Source organism: Lichenostomus cassidix, chromosome 3 (genome assembly GCF_008360975.1).
Source record: "Lichenostomus cassidix isolate B80296 chromosome 3, HeHo_3.0, whole genome shotgun sequence".
NCBI lineage: Eukaryota > Metazoa > Chordata > Aves > Passeriformes > Meliphagidae > Lichenostomus > Lichenostomus cassidix.
Genome location: NC_139483.1, coordinates 87,830,800 through 87,858,357, shown reverse-complemented (window position 1 = coordinate 87,858,357; position 27,558 = coordinate 87,830,800). Strand labels below are relative to the sequence as shown.

Sequence of the window (27,558 nt, the reverse complement as noted above, 5' to 3'; positions counted from 1 at the left end):
GTGCAAACAAACCTTTCAATCACTCATGTCACTCAAGGGGGCTACCGTGGTTACAAGAAGTGCTTATTCCAGGACAAGAAGAGAGCACTGGGGGAGGCCTGCAAGCCCTGTCGCCTCCATCTGAACAATTTTCACAGTATCTTCAATTCTCTGGAATATTTTACTTTGAAAACATCTTAATTTTTTCCAATTTTGAAAAGTCGATTCTTTTGTCAATTATTACTGTTCTCCAAGCATGAGTACTTTTCAAACTATGGACTATCCACCACTGTTAAAATATTTTTATTATTTTCAAACCATTTTAGAAAAGTGAAAAAAAGTCACAGTTTCCTGTAAATGGTGTTAGCAAAATTACTGAGTATAATCCAGGATTATCACAGTGAGATGAAATAGACTAAATAGGTCAGCATGGTGCACTTCACTATATTCTTTATTTTTCACTATGTTTACCATATTCTTTATCTTTCAGAAAACAGCCAACAGAAATATTTTTCAAAGTTTTCCCATTTCTTTTTCATGCAAAAATAATAAAACCAAATTTTACTCCTTGGTGCCAGATATCTGGCAAGTCACTAGGAAAAAAAAAAACAAAACCCAAAACTAAAAAAGTGTTGAACAATTCTCCTTTTGAAATAAAATCCAGTTATTTACATGGTCAAGTTTCAACTTCAAATAAGGAAAATCATAATAGATCATTTTTAGCAGGGATTTTGGCCCAGTAATTTCTTTTTTCCCCAGTATAAAGAAATTCCATGGTAACACTATTACTACAAAAACATGCAGAAGGTGCATGACCTAGCAGCCTCAGAGAACTCACTACTAGAAAATAACACTCTATAGTTTGAACTTGAGATGATGTGCACTTTTTTCACTAAGGTTCCTCACCTCTTATTATTTATATCTGCTTTCTACTCTGCTTATGGCATTTAAAGATTTTGGTTTTTAAATATATTTTGTTTCAGGAAAATCATTTACAACTGTGAAATGATATGATTAAGCTATTGGTCACCCATGAAATAAGAGAGAAAATATTTAAGTAAATGATAATGAGCACACATTTTCCAGAGTCTTGTGTTATAGACTGAAGAGGATTTTAGACACTAATTTATGCACCTAAAACATGCTGCCGTGGGACCTCATCAAACAAAATTTTGTTAGCAAAGAATGTTAAAAGTCCTGGCAGTTTTTTGTTCTGACAGCAAATGGATGTTTATTGTAAGTAGTGAATTTAGCAGGCCTCTTAACTTGCTGAATCATACATCTGTGGAAGGTCAAGTCTTGTTCCTGGACCCATCAGTCTCCAACCAGACCTTCCCTGGGCTCCTTCATGAAATTAATCTGCAACATCACCTAACCTTTACCAAATTCTCACTTTTTATTTGTGACTATTAGATTTTCCCAAACTGATTTTACAGCTCAGATAAGTACAAATGGAAACAACCCATACTATGAAAGTGGGTTAAAAAAATAATATGTAAATATTTGACTGCCAACATTGGAAATTCTGTTACAATAGAAGTGTCAAAAATAAGAAATCACAGCTCTAAATTGTAATTAGCAGGAAGCAACTATGACTGTTAGAGAGAAGTTTGAACCTCCCTCAGCACTGGGCCATAGACTTGAGGAAGTGGGGAAATAATTCTTGTCTGCTTGCCCTGTCCAATGCCAAGCCTCAACTCAAACTATATAAACATTTTGATACTTGGATGATAAAACGCCCAACCTTTTAATTCAAAAGTATGTATAAAGTAAGAACACCAGATAAAAGTAAAAAAATTTGTTGAGGTTTGGATTTTATTTTTTACACCAATTGCCTTACAGCATTTAGATCAGCCACCAGCAGTAACTCTGTGCAATTGTCATGACTTCCGAGTGGTTGTACTGAAGGCAAAAATGCAAACTCACCAGCTTGCAGAAATTAATCTTTAGCCACAGTTTTATTCTGAGGGAATTGATCAAAAACATGGGCCAGATAATGATGGATTTCCAAATGTTTGTTAGCACTCTGAAAGAATATTTGGCAATAAGGTAAGCTGTAACAGTCAGAATTGCCACTGTGACTTAAAATATAAAGCCTTTTAACCACATCAAATGCAAGCCTAAAGTTAATACCTTCTCATGTAAAAGGAAATGTGAGCAAATGTGCAAGTAGAAATGTTTGTCAGCCTATAGGGAAATGTCACTCAAAGATTAGGGGCGTAATTAACAATTCAAGGTGTTTTACCGCTTTTCTGCTACATATGTAAGCCACAATTATTAAAACTATAACAACAGTTTTTAAAGGGTCAGTATTCACAATCATAGGTAGATTTGTTTTTCAGGAAAGAAGCAAAAGCAAATCTGCCTAGGTCAGCAGAGAAATATCATAAGGTTTTCATGGCTGGAGTTTTAAGTGTTGGAGACTTGTTTATTTGCATTATGTGTCTATAACAAATATCCTGATGCTCTTTGAACATCATCTGCTTCCTTTGGTTAAAATTCACCATCACCACCTACTTCTACAATCCTGCCCTAAGTTCACCTCCTAATGAAATAAATTTTGTAGACATCTGGCCTCGAGCATCCTAACTGAAGCACAACCATGCTCTCATGTTAACTCAAAAACAGTGTGTGAGATCACTTCTTCAAAATAAGGTTTTGCTCTCCCATACCATTACCAGCAGACTGATATCGAGTGTTGTTCAACAGCCATCTCAAGGCTGAATCCATTGGTTCTAAATAGGAGATAAATCCTAAAATTCAGGCACCAAATTGTCTGTGAGTGTATGGCTTTGCAAAAACACAAAAGTTTCTTGGTTTTCCTCTCTGGCAAAGTCATTGTATTTGTCTCCACTGGGTTACACTACATTAGTCAGCACCATTCTTCAGTTTCCAGTGGAGAAGTTCTTGGCTCATCTGCTGATGGCCCATCAGATGATTTTACTGCTCCTTAGGTTACACCTATAGCAAATATCGATGTTCTACAACAGACCAAGATTATTCAGACTGAGGACCTGATCCAAGTACACTAGAGATTTCTTATATCCTCATGCCCATGTTTTCTTTTCTTGGAAACCAGGATCCAGACTGAATGAAGAAGCAAAAGAAAAAGAAAAATGAGTAGTAACTGCTTGGGCCTCACCCCAATATTAAATCAGGACACGGACAAGTAGTGAGGTAGGACCTGGAAAGTATGCTGTAGTCAACAGAATGTCCAAAAAAAGTGGTTCTAAGTTTAGGTCCCACACTCCTAATTTTGAGAATTCAGTGAGGTGGGATTACTCTTGACTTTGACATTTCTGTCTTAGCCCTGTGCAAGTCACTCAATATATCATCACTGGCAAGAGGGGTAAGTTGTTTGGCTTTTTTGCTTGAGTTTTTTTTGTGGGTGGTTTGTTTGGGTTTTCTTTTTTAATACAACAGTGAATACAAGAGCAAGAAGTTCAAATGCATCATCCATTTACACAAGACAAAGCTAGGAACTGAGTGGAGTTTTTTCAACAAAATGTTACAGAACTCGCAGCCTTGATCACAAAAATGACAACACATATAACGGGGTATTTTATGACAGCTAGTCTCACTGTTTAAAGTGATACTCCTTAGCATTCTGACAACAACATGTAGAAGCAGTAGTGCAATTCTACATATGTGCCTTAAATGCATTGATATAGTAACTACAATAAGGAAAAACAAAGCTGCAATGGAACAATTTACTATTAACTGTTCTATAACAAGTATGACACAGTATTTTTAAAGCCCATGTCTGAAATAAGGCTTATGTAATTTATTATTATTATTTAATGAGTAAGGGCCTTTAAAAATGCCTCTCATCAGCATTACTTAACATACCTTCCTCTGAAAATTATTCATGCAATGAGGTTAGTTAAATTTTTTTACCAAAATACCCTGTACATTGCAGACTACTCTTACCACTAACAGATATTGCTCTAAAAAATCATTTGTTATTTGATAGAGCAAGATCAGTTTAGGGCACCCCAATCTTAAGCTATGCATCACAGTAACTCATCATCAAAATAAATTTAAAGTCAAACATCAGTTTAAACTCAAGTCTAAATACCATCTTATGCACCCTAACTTCAAAATACTTCTTCACAACAAATTCTACACACAGGAGATCAACCAACAGGCAAGGGGAGTGAAGTTGTGTTATTTAAAGTCTTGAAATGCTCCTGAGATTTTCTCATCCATTATATAATCATAAAGCTCTTTTAACATCTTGCAAAAATATATCAACTTTTAGAAGTATAAATCTCTGTTATCACAGTCTGTGCAGGGGAGAAGAGAGCAGCTACTGCTCTCTCTCCTCCCTTTCTGTAACAGCAGTCCATGGGCAGTCTCTAGGTTTGCAGCCCTTTGAAGGAGATGTGACACAGACCAGATTCACAAACCCAGACCCACTCAGTTTTACAGAAATGCTTATTTTCCATACCTAGGAGAATGAAGGAATGAAACACCTCCCTTCCCTCAAAGGAATAAAAGCAAAGCAAAGTCAGTAATTGGGCCAACCTTTCACAATCTCCTCCCTCATCTGTACAGCTGAGCAGGGATGTTCTACCTTTGCTTTATCAAGCAATTTTGACAATCAGGGCAATACAAGCCCATACACATAATGCAGACTGAGACACACACACTTATCCTCTCCATTTTTTAATTCTTTGTTAGCTGTAAACTCTTTATGCAAACATTACTTTTTCTTTTATCTTTACAAAACTTGCAGTAACAGTGCTCTGCCGTTTATCAAAATCTTCAAATGGTGACTGAATTTAGATACTTTATTACAGCAGTGATCTATTCAGCTTCCAGCATGGGAGGGTGCCTTTCTATTTGAGGAATTTCTGCATTCCTTTCACAGTTTTATTTCTCACATGAAGAGACTCCCACGTTGCATAGCTATTTACTTTCTCATTTAAAAAAATAAATCTGGATACATAAAAAGAGTTAGGGTCAACTAACTTTTTCCTACAAACTTCTCTTAACCCTATGCCACGGCATTTCAATTATGCAATGTAATTGTAACTCCAATATGGGAGAGAAGTCACAAAGACAAGAACATTATCACAGGAGTTGCCTCCTTTCCACTAACGACATCAGTTCTTCTAGAAGTGTCTAAATCTCTTTACTATGAGTATCATACCAGCAACCAACACTGGCTTAAATGAAGTCTTGTCTTCTGAGACTGTGTGGTCACACAAACTCACATGCTTTCAGAGTATTTTGCTTCAGAAAGATATTTAATTGATCGATGAACACATTCCTCATACTTCAAAAGGTTAACCTAAGCCACAAAATGCAGTGGCAGTACAAAAGAAACTATTGACTTTTGTAAAGTAAGCATTGCCTTTGATCTTATCTGCTACAAATTCATCTACACCACATCACTTCTGGAGAGCCTGTTTTGTGCTGCTGGGAACAGGAACAAGGTATCTATGTCAGCATTTCATGTAGGAGGTGATCTCTGGACTTGGTTCCCACAAGCATTTGATGCTATTTCAGATTACAGAAATGTATTAAGGAAAAGAAAAAAGTAAAGGCTGATTAAAAAAAAGCACAGAAAAAAGTATGTACAAGCCTAATGTATGTTACCTAAGATTAGCTCTTCCTAGTTTGCCCTATTTCCAGTACAGTTTTCTAAATAGTTCTATTATTTTACTGCTACTGCTACATACACCTCCACAAGCATAATGAATACACCACAGTAAAAATACAGCTTTGCAGCACAGCATGATATTCTGAGCTCAGATTTATGTATTAACCACAGCTTTTAGATATTTTTCTGCTCTTTTAGTCTTTTAAATGCATTCTAGTTTGCTGAAAAAGCAATACTTTTTATCTACTATTTGCATTTTCATTTTCTGTTCATTTTGCTACATCTTTATATCAGTCAAACAGTGCTGACAATTCCATCTAACTATGTGGTTCAGTTGCCTTGAAGAGGAGGAGTATAAAAATTTTCCCCAAGTCAGTAAATCAGCCAACAGCATTCAGAGCTGGAGAATCAGATGTTTCTGAAGCTGTTCTGAAGTCAAATTCTTCAGTCCAAAACCTGGGTGCAATCATAGTATACATTTTTTGGTGTACTGACATAAAATATGCTCTTTGGTCATCTTTCTTTTTTTCCTTTCCTCTACCAGAGTTATCTGAGGCTGAAATTAGCATTAACTCTAATTATCACCCTATGCATTAAAATCTTTTCTTCCAGGCAGCTGATGCTTACTATTCTACTTGTCTAATCTGTCAGAGGGTACAATGCAAATGAGTGCAACTCTTTAGCTGCCAACCCTTCATCTTCATATCACAATGAAAACAATGACTGGGGAGTAATCCAATTTCACTCTGCATCTCACGTATTCAGGGGCTGTACTCCCCTGAGCTAGGCTAACTTGCCAAAAGGTAATGAGAGCAATTTAAGTTTTCAGGAAAGACAGAACTGGGGAACAATGTAAAACCTGCGTTAAAACAAATTAAATGTGGCCAAATGATGAACACAGCTAGGTGTCCAGGGCAGAGTTAATGTCAAGAAAATCAGTGTATCCTACAGCTTAACTACTCACACATGTTACAAAGTACTAAACCATATGCCTCCTGCAAAGCAAGGGCACCAAACAAAAGCAAAATTGTTTGCGAAGGGAAACAAGGGAAACAAGGGAAACATGCACACATTATTATGCACATCTAAAATAAGAAAAAAATCAGCAATCAGGCCAAATGTATACACCTCACAATTCAAGCTACGCTAAACCCACACTAAACCATTGGTACAGGGAGAAACACTTGTATCAACATATAAACTGCATATAAATAAATAAATAAATAAATCCAACCTGAGAAGATCCCTTCTAGATCTTTTTTCAGCTCTGACTAGTGACAACACATACTCCTCTCCATGCAGTTCAAAACTATTTATGTGGCACTTGGCCACCATAAAACCACATCAAAACCTGGAGCATCCCCCCAGGAAAGTTCTGATCATGGCCCTGCAGAGAGCAAGACCAACATTTCAGGGGTACCAATGCTTCCTAGCATTCACTGGAATCCAAGGCACATTCCCATGTCACTTTGGAAAGGTCACAGTCCCTCTGGCTAGGTGGCTGAAAACATTTATGGGCTACCATGGCTTTCCAACAGCCTGTCAAAATTTTGTTGATGATTGGCAGTCAATTGCATGTCACATCACGTCTCTGCATATCTGGAATATATGTGGCCACTACATTTTAAAAGGTGACCATTTAATGCTGCACAGCCATAGCACAGGGCTGTGTATACACAAGCCAACAATTAGGTGCTCTCTGAAGGACTTCTGAAGAAGCTTTAAGTCAGCTATTCTGCTATAAGGAGTTAAGCTATTTTTAGGGGAAAAAAAGTCTTACTCTCAACTTTGAAAAAACAAAATTAATTTCTTCAATATGAAAAAGGATTTAAAAATCCTCATCCATACAAATTGATTATATTTTCAGAAGTAGTAAGTCTTGCCTAAGAGAACTATCTATCTTTCACATTATACTAACTCCTATTTGGAACAAACACATGAGGAATAACCCACTCCATCAACATAACCAAGAAAATTACTTTTGCATTTTTCATAGTCAATTCTGCCAAAGGCTACAGGATAGAACATAACAGCAGCATACAATTCGTAACCATTTCATAATCTCCAAAATTTTTACTACAACACAATGCTGCAAATTCTGATCATATGTAAGGCTTCAATGGTTAACTCTGTTGTAGATTGTTCATTATTCCCTTTTCTCCTCTAAACCAGCAGCCACATTTCCACTGTAGTTAAGCTAACTCCAGCGTGGACTTGACATATTTCAATGTAACTTTTATATTACCACCAATATGAAAATCTTATTTAAAAGATATACAAGTATTAGTGCATACTCTTGCCCATTGGGCCTAAGAAGAAAGCAAATATATTTGGTTAACGTACACATCGTAAGCTTCGCCAGTTTCTCAGGAAACTACCCAGCTTCTCAATGCTCAAATACAACTTTCTTGACCACTTAAGCATTGCTTGGAACATGCAGTAATACCACCAAACCTTAAATTCACACTTTTTTTTGTTTCAATCTTTCCTGAAATGTCTTTGGTATAAGATTGCTTATCCTATGCAATTAAATACTCCCTTGTAAAGCATTCTTTTTGAACACAAACTGAACTCATACCCGCAAAGCAACAATTTATAAACAGGTCAGCAAAAGCACTGAAGCCTCTTATTCAAGCAGATGGCATATTTTCTCAGACAAATAAAAATCATAACAAATAATAACGCTTATTAATAACTTGGAAATTTTCCCCATAGCTTCATATCCAGAATAAAAAGTCTTTGCTCTAAATTTGCACATACAATTTTTCCAATCTTACCACCATGAATACACCTTAAAATAGGACATCAGAATTTAGATTGCTTAATTAACATGACTAGAAGCCAACTGTGACACTTCTTATAGCCTAGTAATTATAAAAAACTAAAGTTGTAAAATTTTTAGGACACTTCTCAGACTACATCCCTACTAGCAAACACCAGCCAGGTGTTCATGGAAAGCAGAAGTAAATCCTTCCATTCTAGTAAGTTTCTGATGGAGATATTTCTAGCTTGCTTTCAGCCCATGCCAGCTGTCCAGCTCCCAGACAATTCTTAGGCACAGTTCAGAGTGAGCATGGGTCATCCACTATTCCCAACAGAGCTTGGCTGTAGCCCAACATGGAGAAAAAGAATTTCAGAGCATGAATGAAGGCTCCTTCATGGCAGTGAGCATCAATGTGTCAGAATCGTCCTGATCACGCTAATTTACTAGCATTGATGTAACCATAAAACCAGTTTTGCCTCAACTTTTTAATCCAGGTTTCAAAGTATTGCAATGACTGTCCTGAACTCCTTACCTTTAATCCTCACAAACCACAATCATGCTGACTGCAGCATTCTGGAAAAGGAAATACCTTCCCAAGACAATTGGGGTACTGTGAGGCCAGGCAACAAAGGGACACAGCATATCAGATATATCACAGTTACTCTGAGGCAAATGTCAGATGTGCCTAGAAGCACAGTGCTTGTTGAAAGAAGAGTTAGTTACATCCCATTTCACCACTGAGCATGAGCAGGCACACAAGGCAGCTAATACAGATTGGCTCACACACTGTAATCTCTCATTTTATCTTCGTCTAGAGCAACTTGTCCTTTTGCAATACCACACAGCAATTACAGTCCTTTCAGATGTAGACAGGCAGTGCTTAAACCCGTGATGCTTGTGAGGCCAGGGATTTCTGAACTGCAGAAGAGATCATGTGCCCTGGGTCTCACTGCATTACAGCGCACAAAACTCTCACACTCTGTCGCAAGTGAGTCAGTGTAACTCCCTCCACACATGCATGGCCAACACCATCCTCTCCACGACAGACATGAAGAGTCATTTCAGCTGCCTTGCACAAGCAGCAGCTGAAACACTGCTCTCCTGAACTGAACATCTGATCCAGCAGTTCAGCCCAAAGTGTACTGCTTGTATTGCTTGGCTGTGCAGAGTTAACACTACTTAGCTGCAGTACTTGCTCCACAGCTATCCCTGAAGGGGATAGAAGATGCAGCAACTGATCTCCTGGAGCGAGCCCTGATGTTCAGCTGGAGGAAAAGGTTACCAGACAGCTGGCATCTTGGCAAGAGTAACTAGGTTATGCACTTTAAGATTATCTACGAAGGCACAGCTCTGCCCTCTTAGCTTCCACATACCAAAACAAACAGAGAAGGCAATAGTCAGTAAAAGAAATTAGAAACTTGTGAACGTTAAACCTGTATTTATTTCTTCTGTACTAGATGTGGTTCTAAGAAGATGGGAGGTTTTAGATGAAAATTCATGATTCAGAAATGAACCACAGGAATTTTATCGTCCTGGTGAAATGCTGTTGCTTGGAGACTCAGGTAGAAATTTGTCAGATGAACTAGCAAAAATAGCTCAAGCGATATTTCATTTGGCATAAGGTCATGAAGACAACATTCATAGATTTCAAAATCACTGGATCCCAAGCTGACCTTGCAGCAAAGGGTTTTTTGACAAGCAAGGAGAAGCTTAAGTATCATGACATAAGGACAAGATGCAGAAAAGCTATCACTGGGTGGCAAGCTGAAGTGTGAAAAAAGAGTTGCTTTTAATGAAACAAATAGTCAAGGACTGTCAGTAATGAAGTCTACATGAGACTGTACAAGACTGTGCAAGAATCTCTTCCATACTTCAACACATACTTCAGTGTCATCTATCAGATAATCCCCTCCTCTAAACTAAAACATCCTGGGCTGTACACAGCAGTTCCTATCCAGACCATGCCAAGGAAGTATACTGGTAGCCATAGGGACAGAATAAATACATCTTCTGTTCACCTGAACAACTCAAACTTTCCTTCCTGAGCAACAGGATACTGCAAAGAAGTCTCTGCAAAGACATCTCATTTAAGGAATGTGTCACAATATTAAAAATAACCACTCTACAGAGAGGGAAGTAAAACACTATTGGGCAGGGAGGGAAGGAGTGATGTAGCATGTGCAAACAGATTCAGCAGCAATGTATTTATTATTCCTGCTAATGGAAACCCAGTGACAGCACTACTCCAGGCTTATTACCCCTCAGAGCCGTTTGAAGTCTCCTGGGCACAGCCCAAAACACCTGGGGGTCCAAATCAGCTCCTGCCCCCAAGCTGGCCCTGCTCAGAGGTCATGGGTCTGGGCCCTGGGAGCAGCAAGTCCAACAGCCTTCTTATCACATTGGGCTCCCATCCCTTGGAGAGCATTTGCTGCTCTCCAAGTTCCTCAGAGTTTCCATTTTCTTAGCCACACAACCGCATAGAAGGCGTTATGGAGAAGGGAAATCTCAGTTATCATCCAAATCTTCACTGCTGTTTTCATAAATACTGCTTGGACTGCCTGCCACAGTCTGATTCTGCTGGAATTTTTATGGAGTTTCCTATCACAGGTCGCTGTGTGGATCCTATCTTCTCAGAGTGGAGGACATTATCAGTGCTTTCAATAAAGACAGTTACATACTCAAATGGCAGCATCATAACCTCTCTTGGTATTCTTCTTGTTGACAGCTCTAAATTGTATATGGGTTGTCACTGTGGAATACACTAGAAGAATTTTTTTGCTCTAGTTCTTTGTCAAAGTGTTACCATACTGTAGAGTACAGCTCAGTGTTTCATCCTATCCTTTGAATTTTTTATGGATACAATCAATGAACAAAAAGCAATGACAACCTTAGAGGCAAAGATCAGAACCTACACTTTTCTTTCCTGCATGCAAATCTATAACTTGCTTTCCTTTCAGCCTTTTTACTCCTACATGTTCACCCAGTAACTCAATTTTAAAAGAAAAACATTATATTCCTACCCAAATAGCAAAAAACTCCTGTCATTCTGGTAGCATAAAATCAAAACTCTTCCTGCTCAGAGAGGCCTAAAATTACACCTAGCTCTCAAACACTCAAATCACTGTTATTCTTATGCAAATTCATACAGAAGCAGCATTCAGTTTTGGATTAGGTTTCCCTGGTGACTAAACCACAGAAAACATTCAGGCAGTTTGCTGTCTGACCTCTGGCATATGGTGAACCCTAGGCAGAGGATAAGAGCATCACCTCTGGGAACACAGTATTTCTAAGAAGACACAGATACACTAATACTCCTCATAAATTCAGATACCTAAAGAAGCTGGCAGTGGTGGAAAGCAGCTAACCTGGACCACTGTATGAAACATCCCAACTTAGGCAGGATTTAGGACTGGATTTTGTCCTTTGTCTTGTATATGGTTTTGTTACACATGCCCATACTGCTAAACCTCACTGAGTTTGCATTAAAGCTTTAGTACCTCTCAGACTTCATTTCTTGGTTGCACCAGACAAAGGAGTTTTCTGGACACTGGGTGGCCTGAGAGGTGGGCATTAAATCAGCGTAACAACACACTGCAGAGCATTTCTTACAAGAATCACAGTGTTTTCCAAACATTCATTAATTATGTTGCCAACTAGCAATCCTTATGCATGAAGTGTGAGCCTCTCTTAGCTACTAAGGGAGCTCTTCCCACCTCAGTGTCTTATTGAAGTCTCTTTTCAGAACCTTTTAAGTTGTGTGAAGAACTTGTTCTGTGGCTAGTCCTTTTCCATTACTGGGCTGTTAGCTTAAAGTAATTAAGCACTGCTAACGATAATAATAAAAGCCATTATGGTCAAGCACACATTTGATCTTCCTGTCAAGTCATCATATAAAGGCAGTATATTAAACAGGATGTGACAGTCATTCCCAGGGAGCTAACGTAGGGTCCCAGACTGTGGGATGCTTCGGGAGCCCAGCAGGGTGGGCTGGGGCATTCAAGCCCATTACCAAAACCAACACTAACAGCAACTGTGATACCAACTGAAACATAAAAATAGCTTTACCCTGATGTCAAAAGCCCAATGTGTGAGATAAAATGCTCCACTTGCAGATAAAACTGTTGTCATACTAAAAATATCAGCAGCAACTGACACATGAAAATTCCTGTTTACAAACTCACAGGAAGAGCCAGCTCATGAAGGATGCCACCCTTCACAAAGCAGCCGACAGCGATCATCAGGAAACATTCAGCATGGGCAAGACAACTGGGAGAAGAGGCCAACATAAATATGTCATTACCAAAGTTAATAAAAATGCCATTAGTGCCTTCCAAATCAGAAAAAAAAAATACAGCTAATTTTAAAAGGTTAAATCTTGAAATCATAATTCAGTCTTTATTTTGATCAGTTGCCTCAAGATATGATTTAACAAGACACTTATCTGCATGATTACAGAATGTACTGTCAGTATTTTGGATGAGACTTGGGATGACTAGCATTTAACAATGATGATTTCACTCCATATGTCTTCCTGTTCATGTTTTAGAGAAATTTTAGAAGATCAATATGTGGCTACCAAACAGTGAAAAATCTTAATGTAGTTAAGATTTCAAATGTCAAAAATTATGTTGGAGTTCAAAAAGGATAATAATAGAAATTTAGAGATACTAATATTTAAAGCTACATTGCCCACATATATATCTTAACAGGATAAAATGAGAAAACATTAAATACTAAAGGAAATTTTCACTTCACAATATACACACGCCCCTATTTTTCTAAAACTTTTCCATCCATTACACGTACCACAGATATTGTCAGATGATGGAGGGAAGTTATAAAATAATTTTTTAAAAAAGAAGGAGATTGCAATGTTAATCCCTTTTCACATGAACATTAAGGAGTATAATTTACTCTGGTACCAGAAGGCTAGTAGCCTAAATGTCCAATGCCAGCAAGATATATGCTACAGGAAAAGTTTCTGGCATAGCAAAATTCTTTGTCAGATAGAAGCCCTAACCAAACAAGGGTGAGAAAAATAAGAATGACAAATGAAGCAGAAGATTTAGTAACCACTAAAAGGAAAGAAGAATTTTGTTACAAAATCAGACAACAAGCACATGTTCATGGATGACCAGAATCAGGGAAGCAGTGAGACTAGACAAGCCTCTGTAAAGGCTAAGTATCTGAATTAATTCTTTACCAAGAAAAGACCTAGGCTTTAATACAACAATTTATTTTTCCTTTCCCCACAGCCTCCTTTACAGAAAAATTACCAAGTTCCATCACAGGAAAAAGTCTCAAAGAATAAATTCTGTAGCCCTACAGGAAACCTAAACACTTCCACCTACAAGCAGCTTACATAGCCATCTACTATCAACTAACTACAAATTCAGAACAGACCTAAGGTATCAGAGAGAAAAATAAAAAGTTTACAAGAACCTACACTAAGATACATCATTGTTATCCAAATAATTTGTAAGAAATAAATGAAAAAGCTGAAGAAATTACTGGTGTAGCTCTGAGCAGTTCCACCAACAGTAACTGGAAAGCACAAATTAAAACAAACAGAGAAACCGAACCTAAAATACTGGGAACAATACTCATAATGTAATGGAAAATTGTAATGTAATGCAATGTAATGTAACCGTAATGTAATGGAAAAGACCTCCAAAATCACTCAAAGTGCCACATCTACACATCTTTTAGATCCCTTGAGGGATAGTGACTCCATCACTTCCCTGGCAGCCTGTTCCCATCATTTCTGCCATGATAAACCAAATCCCTCCATAATGATTTGATCTCCTCTGAGTTAAAAACAAAAACAGGTAAGTGTCTGGCTGCGTGTATATATATATATGTGTGTGTGTACACATAAAAATACAAGGAAATTTGACACATATTTACAAAAACTAATTAAAACCAACTAGGATATAGTGCTCAATCCTTTGGTAGCCTGAAAAATTGCTTACAGAATAATAAAGTCTTGAATTTTGGCTCTCTTCCAATGTGAGAAGAATGGTGTGGTTTTCCAGAAGTCAACAATGCATTCTACATTTATTAAAGAGCTTGAGAAGGCAGCAAATAAAATTCAGTCTTGTCTGATGGTATCAATGCATTCAGACTGGAAAAACTTCAAAATGTTACGACTCAAACTAACTTACAGAAACCAGAAAGATTATTAGACAATGGTAAGATAGGAAATATAATTTAAACAAAAAGTAAAAAAAAGCCAACTTGGAAGTGAAAAAGATAAGCATCTCTGAACAACCAAGGCCATCAGTGGAAAACTATCTGTTAACTGCATAAAGATCAATAAATCTCATACTTGATATTTGAGAACTACCTAAAAGAAAAAAAGAAAATCAAAGAGAATTCTTAAATTCATCTCAAAGACACACTACATAAAACAGTAATGCAACAAAAGTACTACATTCAATCACACTCACATCACTAAGTACATCAATAGTAGGAACACTGAAGCATACGCACAGCCATTAAATGCTTTAGTACCATGGCACAGAAAGAACTTGTAGAAGATGAGATTTTTAAACTTGAAATATGGAACTAAAAACATTTAAACTGAAAAAAAAAGAAAATACAAAAAATGTTAATTAAACTACCTTTTGCTTATTGCTAGACTGACAAAATCAAATTGCAAGCAGACTCCATTCCTTCATATAGCATCTAAGCCATCTGTCAACACTAACTGCTAGTCATTGAGATAAAGTGATAATACGTTTATCTACTCAGAAGAAAAAAGCAAATAAATAAAATTATTTATCAGCCATGTCATTAAGACAATGGAAAAGAAATCTTGAGAGTTTCAAACGCAGTTAAGATATAGAAAACATCTTGGTGCATTTCATAATTAACTTGGCTGCACACAGCAGGGAGCATTTGCTTCCACTGGCAGTATAAAACCAGACTGACTCTCACCCTGAATAGCAATGCTCACACATTCAGGTGTAAGTCAGAGTGCTGAAACCAACAGCAAAAGAAACAGTCATTTCAGAAGTGATCATGCTATTTTCTGCCCCCTTGGTGGTGTTGCCTATCTCTGCACTTTCCCTGACGGGGATTAAAAGAGGCTTGAATTTCTATCTCAGTAGGACACGAGCTCATGAGTACAAAACCTGATACTCAAGTCCCAGTTGGGCTTGATCCTAACTTAAGGAACTCAGGTTCACAGCAGGAATTAGCACATGGCCACATAGCCTGAGAAATCTCATTCAACACACACAGTTTTTACATTTCATTTAATAAGGAAAAGCTCAAAGATGTCTCTACAGCTTCAACTGCAGTGTAGGGAGTAAAGCCCACACTGCGTCCTAGGACAAGAGCCAGTGCTCCAGAGTGCTCTCTGTGACAGTGGCAGGCAGAAGGAGAATGGAGTAGAGGTCTTCTTCTTTTTCCACCATGAGAGGGAAGGGATCACCCTGATGAAGAAGTACAATTCACTCCTCTGCAAAGTTGGTACCAGAGGGTCAAGAAGCCCCTCAAAGGAAACACATCTTCTGCCTGCGCTTTGAAGGAACAGGCCCACAAGGGATACAACCTACAGCTAAAAATCTAACTTAAAAGTGATGAGAAGGAAGGAAGAAAGGGGAACCAAGGGTTGAGTAACAGAATCATACTGGGTCTTCCAGATCCTAGGAACAAAGACTTTTCAAAAAAACAAAAGCTACCCCCAACCTCCAGTGAAGAAGCATTCCAAAAAAAAGCCAAATGATCAAAGATCAGAAGTGAGTAGACTCAAAGTGTATGGGTTGAGGAAATGCAAAGAGAAGAATCCAATATCCAGCACAAGCTACACAAATATCCATCAACAATTCAGTCATACACCCAGACCACCAACAGACCATCCACAGTGCTGCTGCTGAAATGGCTACAAAAATCTAGGCACCAAATTCAAAGTACATTTCAAGTTTAAAATAAAGGTGATCCCACTCACTATTGTTAATCAAATCCTTACATTTGGTATTAAATTGCCAATTGTTGCAGAGAAATACAAGCTCTCAAAGTGTAAACTTAATTCTTTAAATTCTCTTGAGTATTTTGCGGTTCCCAAAGCAAAGAAATGCCTCAGTATGACAGTCAAAATATCAAGGCATAAACACATATTGTTTCTAGGACACTAAAATAATCTTTATAAATTAGATTACAACTGTTTGATGCTGCTCGGTCCTACCATACACCCATTTTAAACAGCAATGTTGGATGGCTGGACTCAGTGTAATCCAAGATCTGAAGGAAATGTATATTCATGAGAAAGCAAAAATAAATGAACAATTTAAATAGAAACATACTAAGCCTATGAGAATCAATCTGATTTCATTTAATACAATTTGAAACAACAGAAAATGAGAATTTGGGTTGATACTCTCAGAGGTAGGCTGGATCTGGCCTCACAAGAAGTATATGGACTTCATTAACAAGAGCTCTATTTTAAAATATTGAAAGAGGACAATGCAAAAGTATCCTGTTGAGCACGGTAAAATTATAAGGTAATTTCATCAAGGGACCTAATCAACTTTGGCTTTCTTCCTGTAGCTCATCTGTGTCTGTTCTTCTCTACTTTAAAGAGAGACTGAGCCAAATGCTGCTTTAACACCAGTGTAAACTGGAGGTAGACAAAAAATTCCTGCAAAGAAGGAAAACTAAAGCAAACCTAAAACTACAACAAATGTTTCTCAGCGATTGTTTTGTTAAAAAATGAATGAAGAGGCTAGAAGGCATAAAGCCTGAGTAACAAGTCTACTCTACAAAGAAAATTTCAGTATATTTGAAATGTATATTCTTTTCAATGCAGAAATCAACACTTTCTAAAAATTATGGTTAATTTCTCTTGCCAGAAGAGTTCATACCTAAAACCTTTCAAAAACTGAGTTTTAAATGCAGAACTAATCTGTAATACATGATATTATGAAATGGTTCCCAAGGTCAGGACTTGATCTCAATAATAAACGTATAGTCACTGGAGGAGAATTTCCAAGACACAAACAGCAGTGAAGACCCTAATTGCTATTAAAGGTCTTTGCAACAGTAATCACATTGCTATGTGTCCTTTTGAAAATATCCTACTCTGAAACCACAACTACCTTAGCAATAATACCTTATTCCGAGAAGTTATATACAACTACATAGCAGTGTTTTCTCCAGACAAGGACTCTAGTCATTTCCTAATTCCTAGGATGCAATGTAAACCCTTTATCTCTAAATTAAAAATTTATCTAAAGGCAAAGTAATTTAAAGCATTAAATATTTATAAACATCAATAGCTAAGTTCCTGACTCCCACCAAAATTAACAAAAGTTTTGCTTGAATAAAAACCACAGCATTGCAAGTGCCATTTCTCTTTCAAAAAAGCTCTTTTGCCTGAACAGTTCAGGATGCTTTATTGTTATTATTACTGCAAAATGTCTGTCCAAATGTTTACACTCATTTTCTAATGCTGCTTCTACTGTGCCTAGGAGACTTGTCACATGAGGAGCATGCAGAGGGTAATCTGATCAGGCAGGAGCAAAGTCTGTGAAAGACTTTGACAGGATATCCATTTCAGTACCTAGCGAGAGACTTTCTGGAACTTCTCTGTTCACCTATAGTCTCATCTGCAAAATGCCTAAAACATAACTCTGAAAACTGTATAACGAGTCAGATTTTTATCCATTTTGTGAACTAAAACAAACACACATCTCTAATCCCAGTACAGAAGAGCTCTACTAATTTTAGATCCACGTGGTGCCAAGTGTCATAGCTGTCAGATAGCTGGATACCTGAACCTCAGGCCAAACTAATTTAGTTTTCCAACACAGTTAGGTTATGAACCCCATTTAACTGCCGATCTGTATTTATAGCGTAGCAGAACACATCATTAAATACTGTAATTTCACATGTTAACTATGAAACTGAACAATGAAGATATGTTTCAAAGCAAACCAAGTTCAAAAGGGCCATGTGGCTATAATCAAGAGCAGATTTTGGCCTATGCCACTGGAAAGCCCATCAGAGGCCTAATCCTCCTTGTCCTACAGAAATAGTTACACTAATTGTGTGACTGTGAGGTGCAGAGTTTAACCCTCAATACATTCGCCTACAATCTTCATCCTTTCACGGATTTATTGGCAACTATTGTCATCTTGTAGAAAATCCAAAGAACTGATAGATTAACACTCCGTAGCAAAATTATGTACTCACCAGGTAAAACACAATTAAATCTGGAAACATGCTGACTTCCTTCTAATGCAGCTACAGCCAAACTGGAATACCCTACAGGAAGCCTGATTTTAGCAGGAATATGCCTTATCAAAGGATGAACTATCACTCGGGCCCCAGTCTTGAGAAGAGTCTTGCATGGCTTGGTTTCCAAAGCCAGTCTTTCCCCACAAAAGCACCGAGTCTGCCTACACAGATGAACTTGTAGGATCTGGCTATTAACATGCCCTTCAGGATTTGACCAGCAGACTGAAGCGTCTTTGTAAGCATTGTTTCACCTGTTTAAAAGCTGGGTTGACTGGAAGCATTCAGTACATGAATATTTTCACCCACTACAGAAAAACAAGGCTTTGTTAAATTAAACGGCTTTAATGATGTTTTACAGGAAACATTTCAGGCACGCAGCAATAAGCTGCATTCATATTTGACATTTACAAAATGTTATTATTTTAAGCCTGAACTTATAAAATACTTGCACTTAAATTCAAGCATGTGAATAAGCCCATTTTTATTTTATAAAGCAGTTAATTCCAGTACATGTTGAAATGGCAGAATAAACTCCTCAAATCAGGCATGTTTTAAAAAGTGTAGAGAAAAAAAAAAAGAGCATAATCTGGCTTTCAAGCAAAATACCACTAGAAATTAGCCAAGTAGATCACAAAAAACAAGTACTAACACCTCAACCAAAAATACAGACTGAGACGAAACAAGCCTTTTAACACAACAGTGACTGAAGTGCATTTTCTTTTTTTTTCCTCCCCTCATACTTTACTACCTCTCAGTTTTCATTCTAAAAAAAGAATTATGGAATATTCCTATGAGCTCTATTTAAAAGATGCTGCTGACTCAATGGGAATTGGGAAGTACCAGAAAAGCAACGAAGCAGACCTTTCATCTCTGCTCCAATTCACATACCAAAGGTATTTGAATCAATGGCCAAATTCCGTCTGCCTTAGTCAACCAAACAGGTATTTATTAAAATCATGGAGAAGCAGCCACAGTTCATGCATCCCATTAAACTCAGCTTCAGGAACTGCTGCCTAAATCTCAAGGCCTTTACAAAAACAAACATCACTGAACTGCCCAACATTCACGTTCCTGTTATTTTACTCCAAGACCTCTTCAACGAAGCTCAAGTGAAGAGCTCGTACAAGTCAAGTCAGCAAGACCTGGTTCATATTTGAGATGAATGCACTCAGGAAACTATCCCATCTCCAAGCTCTTTAAAAGTCAGACCTTCCGCTTTAAATAAGGAGGAATGCTGAAATAGATTAAAACTGCAGCTTTGGCATTTTTAGGTGGCCCAAGTTGTCCATAATTTTGTCCAAATACAGGCAGCATGCAAGCTATTATGTTTCCATCCCTAACTGAAGACATTTTCTGTTGGCTACAATCCTGCCTTCCCAAGAGGCTAGCCTGCTGTAGAAAATGTGCTAGGAATATGGGAAACAACAGTGTTGTCTTGCTGAAGATTTGCACAGTGGCAAAGAAAGGATTAGGTGACATGCATATGGATAATCCACTTGTGCCCGCTAGTCAGCCAAAATAACTTACTCATCTGAACAAAAAAAAAAAGCAATCAAACCCAAGGCAAGATACTACCAACACCTGAAAAGAGGTCAAAGAAAACCATCCATAGTGGAAACTACCTAATCAATTACTCACTTCAGGATTTCCTTCTGCATTCAAAATTAGATCCCTGAAGCAGAAGATCCAATTAGTTCACAGCCAAGAGCCCAGAAGGACAAGATTTCTGATGACTGAAAATTCAGGTCCCCAACTTCAAAGCATTAATAAGGAAGTTCAGAAATTCACATATTCCAGAGCCCGGAGCATCTGTCATGGCCCCTCCTGTCTTTGCTCTATGAAGTCATCTCTAAAGAAGAATATCCCTGGACTAAGTCTGATACCAAACATGTTTAGAAGCCTCCAAATTCCTCAAACGCAGCAGCAATTCACTTTCAGATGAACAAAAACCATTCTGTGCAAATGCTGCCTCCTCAAAGCAGCTGGACAACAGGCATCTATTGTTTTTATCTTAATTCAAAACCTGTACCAAATGTCAGAACAGCTTTACTTGACACTACCCTCAATCAATCATTAGAACAAATTACATTGTCTCTGAAGCCAACAAAATGCATCAGATGACCTGCTAGCTCTCGACCATCTCCAGTGTCTTTGTTCTCAGAATACAGAACCAGAGCTGTTTGCTGTGCTTCAGCTGAATGTGTAGTATTACAGATCGTTTTAAAGCAAGAGAGCAATGCCAACAGTGAAACAGAACATCCCTAAGTTTAACAACCCTCCCTGAGTTTTGCTGTCCCCAGGCCCAGACCTACCCCTCCTTCCTACAGACAGGGGCTATGCAACAAGACCAAAGTACCCAAAGGAAGCACTAATCAGACACCCATTCCAAACAAAACATTCATGTGACACCTTTCCTAGCAGCAGCAACAACTTCATGAAATCCCTGAACCACAAGGTTGTATTTTTCATGGGCAGTCAAGCTGAATGTCTAATAGATATTTCCTATAGATGTAGATGTATAAACCTACAGCATTAAAAGCTCTGCACAGCCCAGATAACCCTATGTATTTCAAACTTTAAGGGCTTACATAGTTAAAAGAACATTGTTGAATAACTACAATTTATTCAGCACTTAACTCCATGCATCAGCTCTTTCCCAGATACTGTAATCACACTGTCATTAACAGATGTGCCCATATAAAAAATTATGTCAAAAGGGAGGCAACTTAGTTACGTAATTTGTTCGAAATCTTTCAGAAAAAGATTGTTACAACTGCTATTCAAATAACCTGAACTGAAAAATACATTAAAGAGTGACCATTTCAGAGGGATGATATATCCACATCTTGATTCTCAGTTTATTACTTGCAATTTATAGCAGAGGAAATCTAATGAATGTACTGTATTTATAGTTTAAAAGCATAATTTTCAGACATTTAATACTCAAATAATGATGGCACGGAACAATGTATTCCTATGCCGTCTGACAGAGATGGCATTTAATTTCATATTTAGATTTATATATGTATATATCAAATACTATTGGACATTGTCTTATTTATCAAGAAGTCCGCAGCTAACAATTTTATTACATTTTGTTCCCAGGCAATGGTCAGAGGTAACTCACAGAGTAGCAAGAATAATTTTTAAGGTCTTTACAAGCTCCTAGAGAACTCAAATACAGTTTTTGAGATAAAGCTGAACCTTTAGTTATATTAACAAATATTTGTATGATTTCTCATCTTCCCATTCAGTCAGAAACAAGATGGGAAATATGTAAAATGCTTCAGACAAACTATACTAGATGTTTTATTGCCACTCTCACAATAAAGGGTTTGCCTTTGACTTCTTAGAGGTGCTACCAACAAAGAAGGAGGGTTTTTTTCCCTGAAAAAGTATCTAGATTCAACCTGATTTCTAAAACATCTGAGATAATGTGACTTTTTCCTCTATCAAAATGCTTTAGAAGAACTGCCAAATAATTACTAATCAAGGGAAAAAACTGACAGCCAGCAACTAAGATGACCAGGGATCAGAAAACAACACTCTCTTCTCCCATAGCAAACAGCACTTCTGTGGTATGTCAGATTTAGCAAACAGTTGCCTAATTATTTACTGTCACAACCAGAGACATGATCAGCAGACAGAATTTGGAGACACACAAATGTTCTGCTTTCAACTGTTAAAGCAACAAGGTACTTCATATTGCATGGTCTTCAAGATCCGCAGTCTACTTTGGCTACAGAAATAGAGGAAGAGCAAAATTTCACTTTTCTACATTTAAAAAGGGCAGCTTTTATCTTCCTAAATCAAACTGCCTGAACATCTTAATGATGTGGCATCATACAATCCCAAGCCTTCCAAGACAGGCAATGAATTTTGTACAGCTGACTCTGCTAGTTACAGTACTCAACAGCTGGGACGTAGATAATTTGGCACCCTGATAATGGCCTAGATGAGTATGAGAGCATTCTGCAGACTGTAAAAAGGAAAAGAAGAAGAACAATCAGCATTAAAATTATAGATTGAAGCTCATCTTCTAATGTCAACGTAGTTCACATTTGATTAAGAAATTTACTAAAGGAGATGTTTACAAACTGAGAAATTCAGAGAAATGGCACTCCCTTCAAAGCCTATATTGTAGCAATTCTTTTCTGATTAGATCAGCTCCCATAGCAAGTCATCAGAACAACAATTGCTGTAGTGAAGTCATACTACTGGGATTCGAATGGGAAATCATGACTGGCTTGAAAACACATTTTAAAAAGTAATGTGTTTTCCAGGTTTCCAATAGATCTTAATTAAAACAAGTCCAAATCTTTACCTTTGCTCCAGATGGCTGAATATAGTATACCTCAAGCAATAAATCACAGCATACTAATATACCGAATATGACACTAAAAACTAAGACAACAGACATTGGATCCTTCTGAATAATTTCAGGATTTGGCTGTCACTGAATGTGAATGGACTCTGGACTCATCCCCCACAACATGATATACTCAGATACTTTGAGAATATGCTTTATTTCTTTCAGATATGTAAATTAGTTTTCAGAGTTTAATTAAAATCCTATTGTTCCCCATCACGTGAAAACCAAACCTTTCAATCCTTTACCTAATAAAACCCCCATTGAAATAGGGGAAATTAGGCCTAATCTCTTTCCCAGGTTTTTAAGCAAGTAATTGGTATGAGAAGGAACCTTACTAAATCTAATTCCAGCGAGAAATAAAAGGTAATCCAAAGCAGAAAAACAAGTTTTCTCAGTGTTTATTTACAAAGTAAACAGCCTACTAGCTCCAAAATTTTGCAAAAATCAAATCAGCTGCATATAAATTGATGACTTAAAAATAGGAGAGAATGGAATAAAGATGCGCTTCCGAAGATGATGGCAATCATCAAATGGTAATTATTTCTCAGCTAAAATGCACTAATGCGTTTCAGTACAGAAACGGTGCACATGCTCCATAGCTGCATTGACACAATGGGCAACAGACACAAAGGAGTCATTAGTCAATACTGCTAATGACACATGAAATTGCAAGTGACACCGGTAAAAAGTACACTCAGACCTAAGAGAACTACAACAAGTTCTCACAGTCAAAATAGCCATCTGTTGAGGGTATATTTTTCCAAATACTACCATTAACAACACAGAATAAATAAAATCAATTATCAGTATCTTCAAATCAAGCTGTCTTAAAATATGCCACTCCCATCAGTGGAAACCATTTAACAAAAATTTTCAGAACTGACTGAACAAACAGCTGAAAATATTCAGATATGAAATCTAACATCTTATTCCTTTATTATATTACAAAAGGACTCAGCACTGCAAATGTCAGCATATGCTGTGACATGCTGCAAAAACTATTTCAGGGATGAAGGCTCAGAGTGAACAGTTAACTCCATCCCTTTCACACTTTAATTAAAATCAGAGCTGTAACACTTTTGATAAGCTTCTTCAGATTTAGTAATAGCAAATATACTGAAAATCAGCAATGAATCATCCAAACCATCCCCTCCATCCCGATGTGCTTAAGAAATCAATGTAATTTACATTTCTAGCAAGATGAATTTAGCTGCGAGCATCTTCGTCACGACAAACGCCCTTCTCCTCATTTTTCTGTATTCGATGAAAAAACTCAGATGCTACGTGAACTAACCTAATTCTTTGCCCTAGCATAATTAAATAAATAGGTGAAAATAAACCGAAGCTTTAAATATGAATGCACATCGAGACGTAAATCACTGTGTCCGCACTGCACTCGAAAAAGCGACTTTTAAACACACGAGAGCGCCCGTCACACGCTGCTGAGGTGACACGGTATTTATATTTATCGCACAAGCCGCCCACGTCCGTTCCCCCCAGACCGATCCACGCAGGGACGCGGGGCCACCAATGTCCCCACCTGGCCGCCAGCGCCTCCCGGTCCGCAGTCGCCACACCCGGCGGGGCGAGCGGCTGCCCGAGAGGGTGCGGCGGCACGGCACGGGGGGCACTGCCCTACCTTTATATCTCTCTAGGACATCTTCGTAGGCTTGCAGGTACTCCTGCTCCTCCGCGTAGAAATACGCGGCGGGGGAGAGGTAGCCAGCCATGGCCGGGAGCTAGGCTAGCCTAGCCTAGCCTAGCCCAGCCCAGCCCAGCCCTGCCCTGCCCTGCCCGCCTGTGCGGCTCCGGGCGGCCGGCAGCCTCGGGGGCGGCACAAGAAAAGCCCCGGCAGCAGCCGGCGGGGGGCGGGCGGAGGGAGGCGCTGCCAGCCCGGCCAGGAAACGCCTCCGCGGCCGCTCGGGTTTCAGTAGCCGCCCCTCGGAGCGCGGAGGGGCGGCACCAGCCCGGCGGCGGCCACCGCCTCCCCGCCGCAGACCCCGGCTCCAGCCCCATCGCCGAGGCACCGCCCGCAGGGCCGGCGAGCTCTGCCGCCGCCTCCCGCCCGCCCCTGCCTCCCCCGGACGAGGAGGGTGGCGGCTGCCGGGGCGGGGACGCGACGCCCGCGGCGCTGACGGGGCCGGCGGGGACGCTGCACTGGCGGGCAGGGACCGAGCAGGGAGGGACCCCAAACGGAGCAGGGAGTCCCCGCTATGCGGGCGGAGGGGCGGGGCGGGCGCGACCCCGCCGCAGGTGTCACAGCCGCGCCCGCGTCCCCCCGCTGCCCCCGGCCCTGCCCCCGCCGCCCGGCCCGCTCCGGAGCGGTCACTGCCGCCCTGCCCCCGGCCCGCCGGTGCCCCGTCCTGCGCACCCTGCCCGCGGGGGGCGGCGGTGAGATCCGCAGGCGGCCGGGCCGGCTCCGCAACCCCCCCACTGGCGGCTGCATCCTGCGGCTGGTGCAGCCCGGCTCCGCAGCGCTGCCCCCGCTAACTGCGCCGCTAGGATGGGTTACCCTGGGAAACGGTGTCCCGGGAGGGGACCACGGAGGCGCATATATAATCAGGGCGGTTGGGGAGAACAACAGCGGTGTCCCTGGGGAGCACTGAGGACCGCCGCATCTTTCTGGGATTCGTTTACAGGCGGTTTCCAGCTTTCGCCAGGGAGATGCGGACCTCCGCCCTGTTTTCGACATCGGTTGTCCCCGGGCCGCGGAGCAGAGCCCGCCGACACCTCCGGCACACCGGGTTGGCTCCGTTCCGGTCCCCGTCCACCCCGAGCGCAGCCCCGGCCCCGAGCGGACAAAGACCGGCGCCTGGTCCCCCGCCCCTCGCGGAGCATCATCGGCCGCCGCGGCCTCTCCCCGCGCTGCGGGCGATCCCGCGTCGCTTCCACCCGGAGCGCCCGGGGGCTCCCTCGGCCTTGCGGGCCGAAACGAGCGCCGGCCCCGCTGAACCAGCCCCCGCTGAACCGGCCCCCGCCGCGGCTGCAGCCCCCGGCCGCTGATGCGTTGTCGCATCAAAGTTTAATGGGCGCACCTGCGCGCGTTTCAGCTCGCCTTCCACACGCATCAGTTCACCCAGCCGGAAAAGGCGGCCAAAGAGCTTAGTCACCGCCCGGCGGGGCCGCGCTCTGAAAGACAAGGGACGAGGGTCCCTCTGCCCCCCGGCCGCCCCCTGCCCGGCCGCCCCCGACCGCGCCTTACCGGCGATGCGCAGCACGGCCCGCTCGGCGGGGTCCAGCACCGAGCCGCCCTGGATCTTCCGCTTGGACCGCTCGTGTTTGGGCAGGTTCCAGGGCAGCGTGTCCCCCGGCGCCGGCGACACCGTCCCCGACCTCTGGCTGAAGTCCTCCTCGTCGGAGAAATCGGCGGAGGACGACATGGAGCATCGGTAGGACGCGTTGCCGGAGCTCTGCACAGGGAGACAGACAGACAGACAGGGTGCGTGGGGAGCAGCTCGGGACGAGGGGCCTCAGGTGGCGCCGGCGAATACCCGCCCCGCGTGGCGTGGAAAAGCATCTCACGGGAAAAGGAGGATGGGGGAGAGGGCCGCCGCTCACCATTGCCGTGAATTGAGAGGGGAAAGGGGTGCCGAGGGTGATCCTCCAAAAAACAGCCGGTCTTTAGCGGGAGTGCATTTGGAGGGATGACGGGGTAGAGCCGTGGCCTGCGGCTGGGCAACCAGCTAGGAAATGAGCCTCCCACTTCCCCAACAATAAACCCAGCAGCAACAACAGCCGAAAAAAAAAAAAGGCACCACGAACCTTCCCGGCTACAGATCGATGGCGTTTGGCTCCCCCGCCAGGACAAGGGGAAGATTTGCCATCACCGAGCTAGTGGTGAATCCGCCCCTGGGACAGACCCGGGACCGCCGGGAGCCAAGGCTGGGCTCTTCATTACCGCCCCGGGTCCCCTCCTGCCCCGCGCTCCCGGGGACACCCGGTGCGGCTGGCTAACGGGGACGGAGGGCAGGAGGGAAGGAAGGAACACGATTTCTCAGAGCAACCCCTTTGAGTAACAGGGCACGATGGGCAGCCTTCGGTCACACTTTGCCAGACAGCTTCGGCAAACAAACGATTCATCTCGGCATATAGACTGCATCCACTTTTAGGTTTCTCAGCTACTCAAAAGACAGCTCTTCCAGAAACTAAAATAAACCCTCATGCAGTGCAGGAAGAGGACTGCTGCCATTTCTGGCTTCCCTGTGTATGGTAAAGTGGGAAACGTAGATGTGTGAACAGTAACAGTTCGGCACCATGTTGAAATTTAAGGTACATCATTATACACGATGGAGAGCAAAGTGCTATTTCTTTCACTGTGTATTTTCTGATTGAAGAGATCTCTAGTTTCTCCAGGGCACCTGACAAGAAAACGATGGATTTGATTTGTCATTTCATTTGGGAGCAACTGTCACAGCCTTTCAAAAGTGCAACCTGATGCTTGTCCAATTATTATGTTAATTTTTAGATGTGTGCTGCTGTCAACTTGTAGAGGTGTAGTAGAATCATAGAATCAGAGAATTGTTTGAGTTGGAAGGGACCTTTAGAGACCACCTAGTTCCAACCCCCTTGCCGGGGGCAGGGACACCTTCCTCT

At 40.8% G+C, this 27,558-nt stretch overlaps 1 protein-coding gene across 7 annotated transcripts in view; it reads right to left on the bottom strand.

Moving 5' to 3' along the window:
- The window catches only part of DST (dystonin), a 295,384-nt gene that overhangs the window by 235,239 nt on the left and 32,587 nt on the right, over window positions 1-27,558 (bottom strand). For 4 of the 7 annotated variants that reach the window (XM_085056610.1, XM_085056616.1, XM_085056608.1 and 1 more), the window contains exon 4: window positions 26,168-26,375. In XM_085056610.1, coding sequence (XP_084912736.1) covers window positions 26,168-26,375 — 208 coding nt within the window. Of the gene's footprint in view, window positions 1-24,604; window positions 24,741-26,167; window positions 26,376-27,558 lie in introns of those variants that run through there. The other 3 variants (XM_085056613.1, XM_085056618.1, XM_085056617.1) reach the window with 3 other exon arrangements.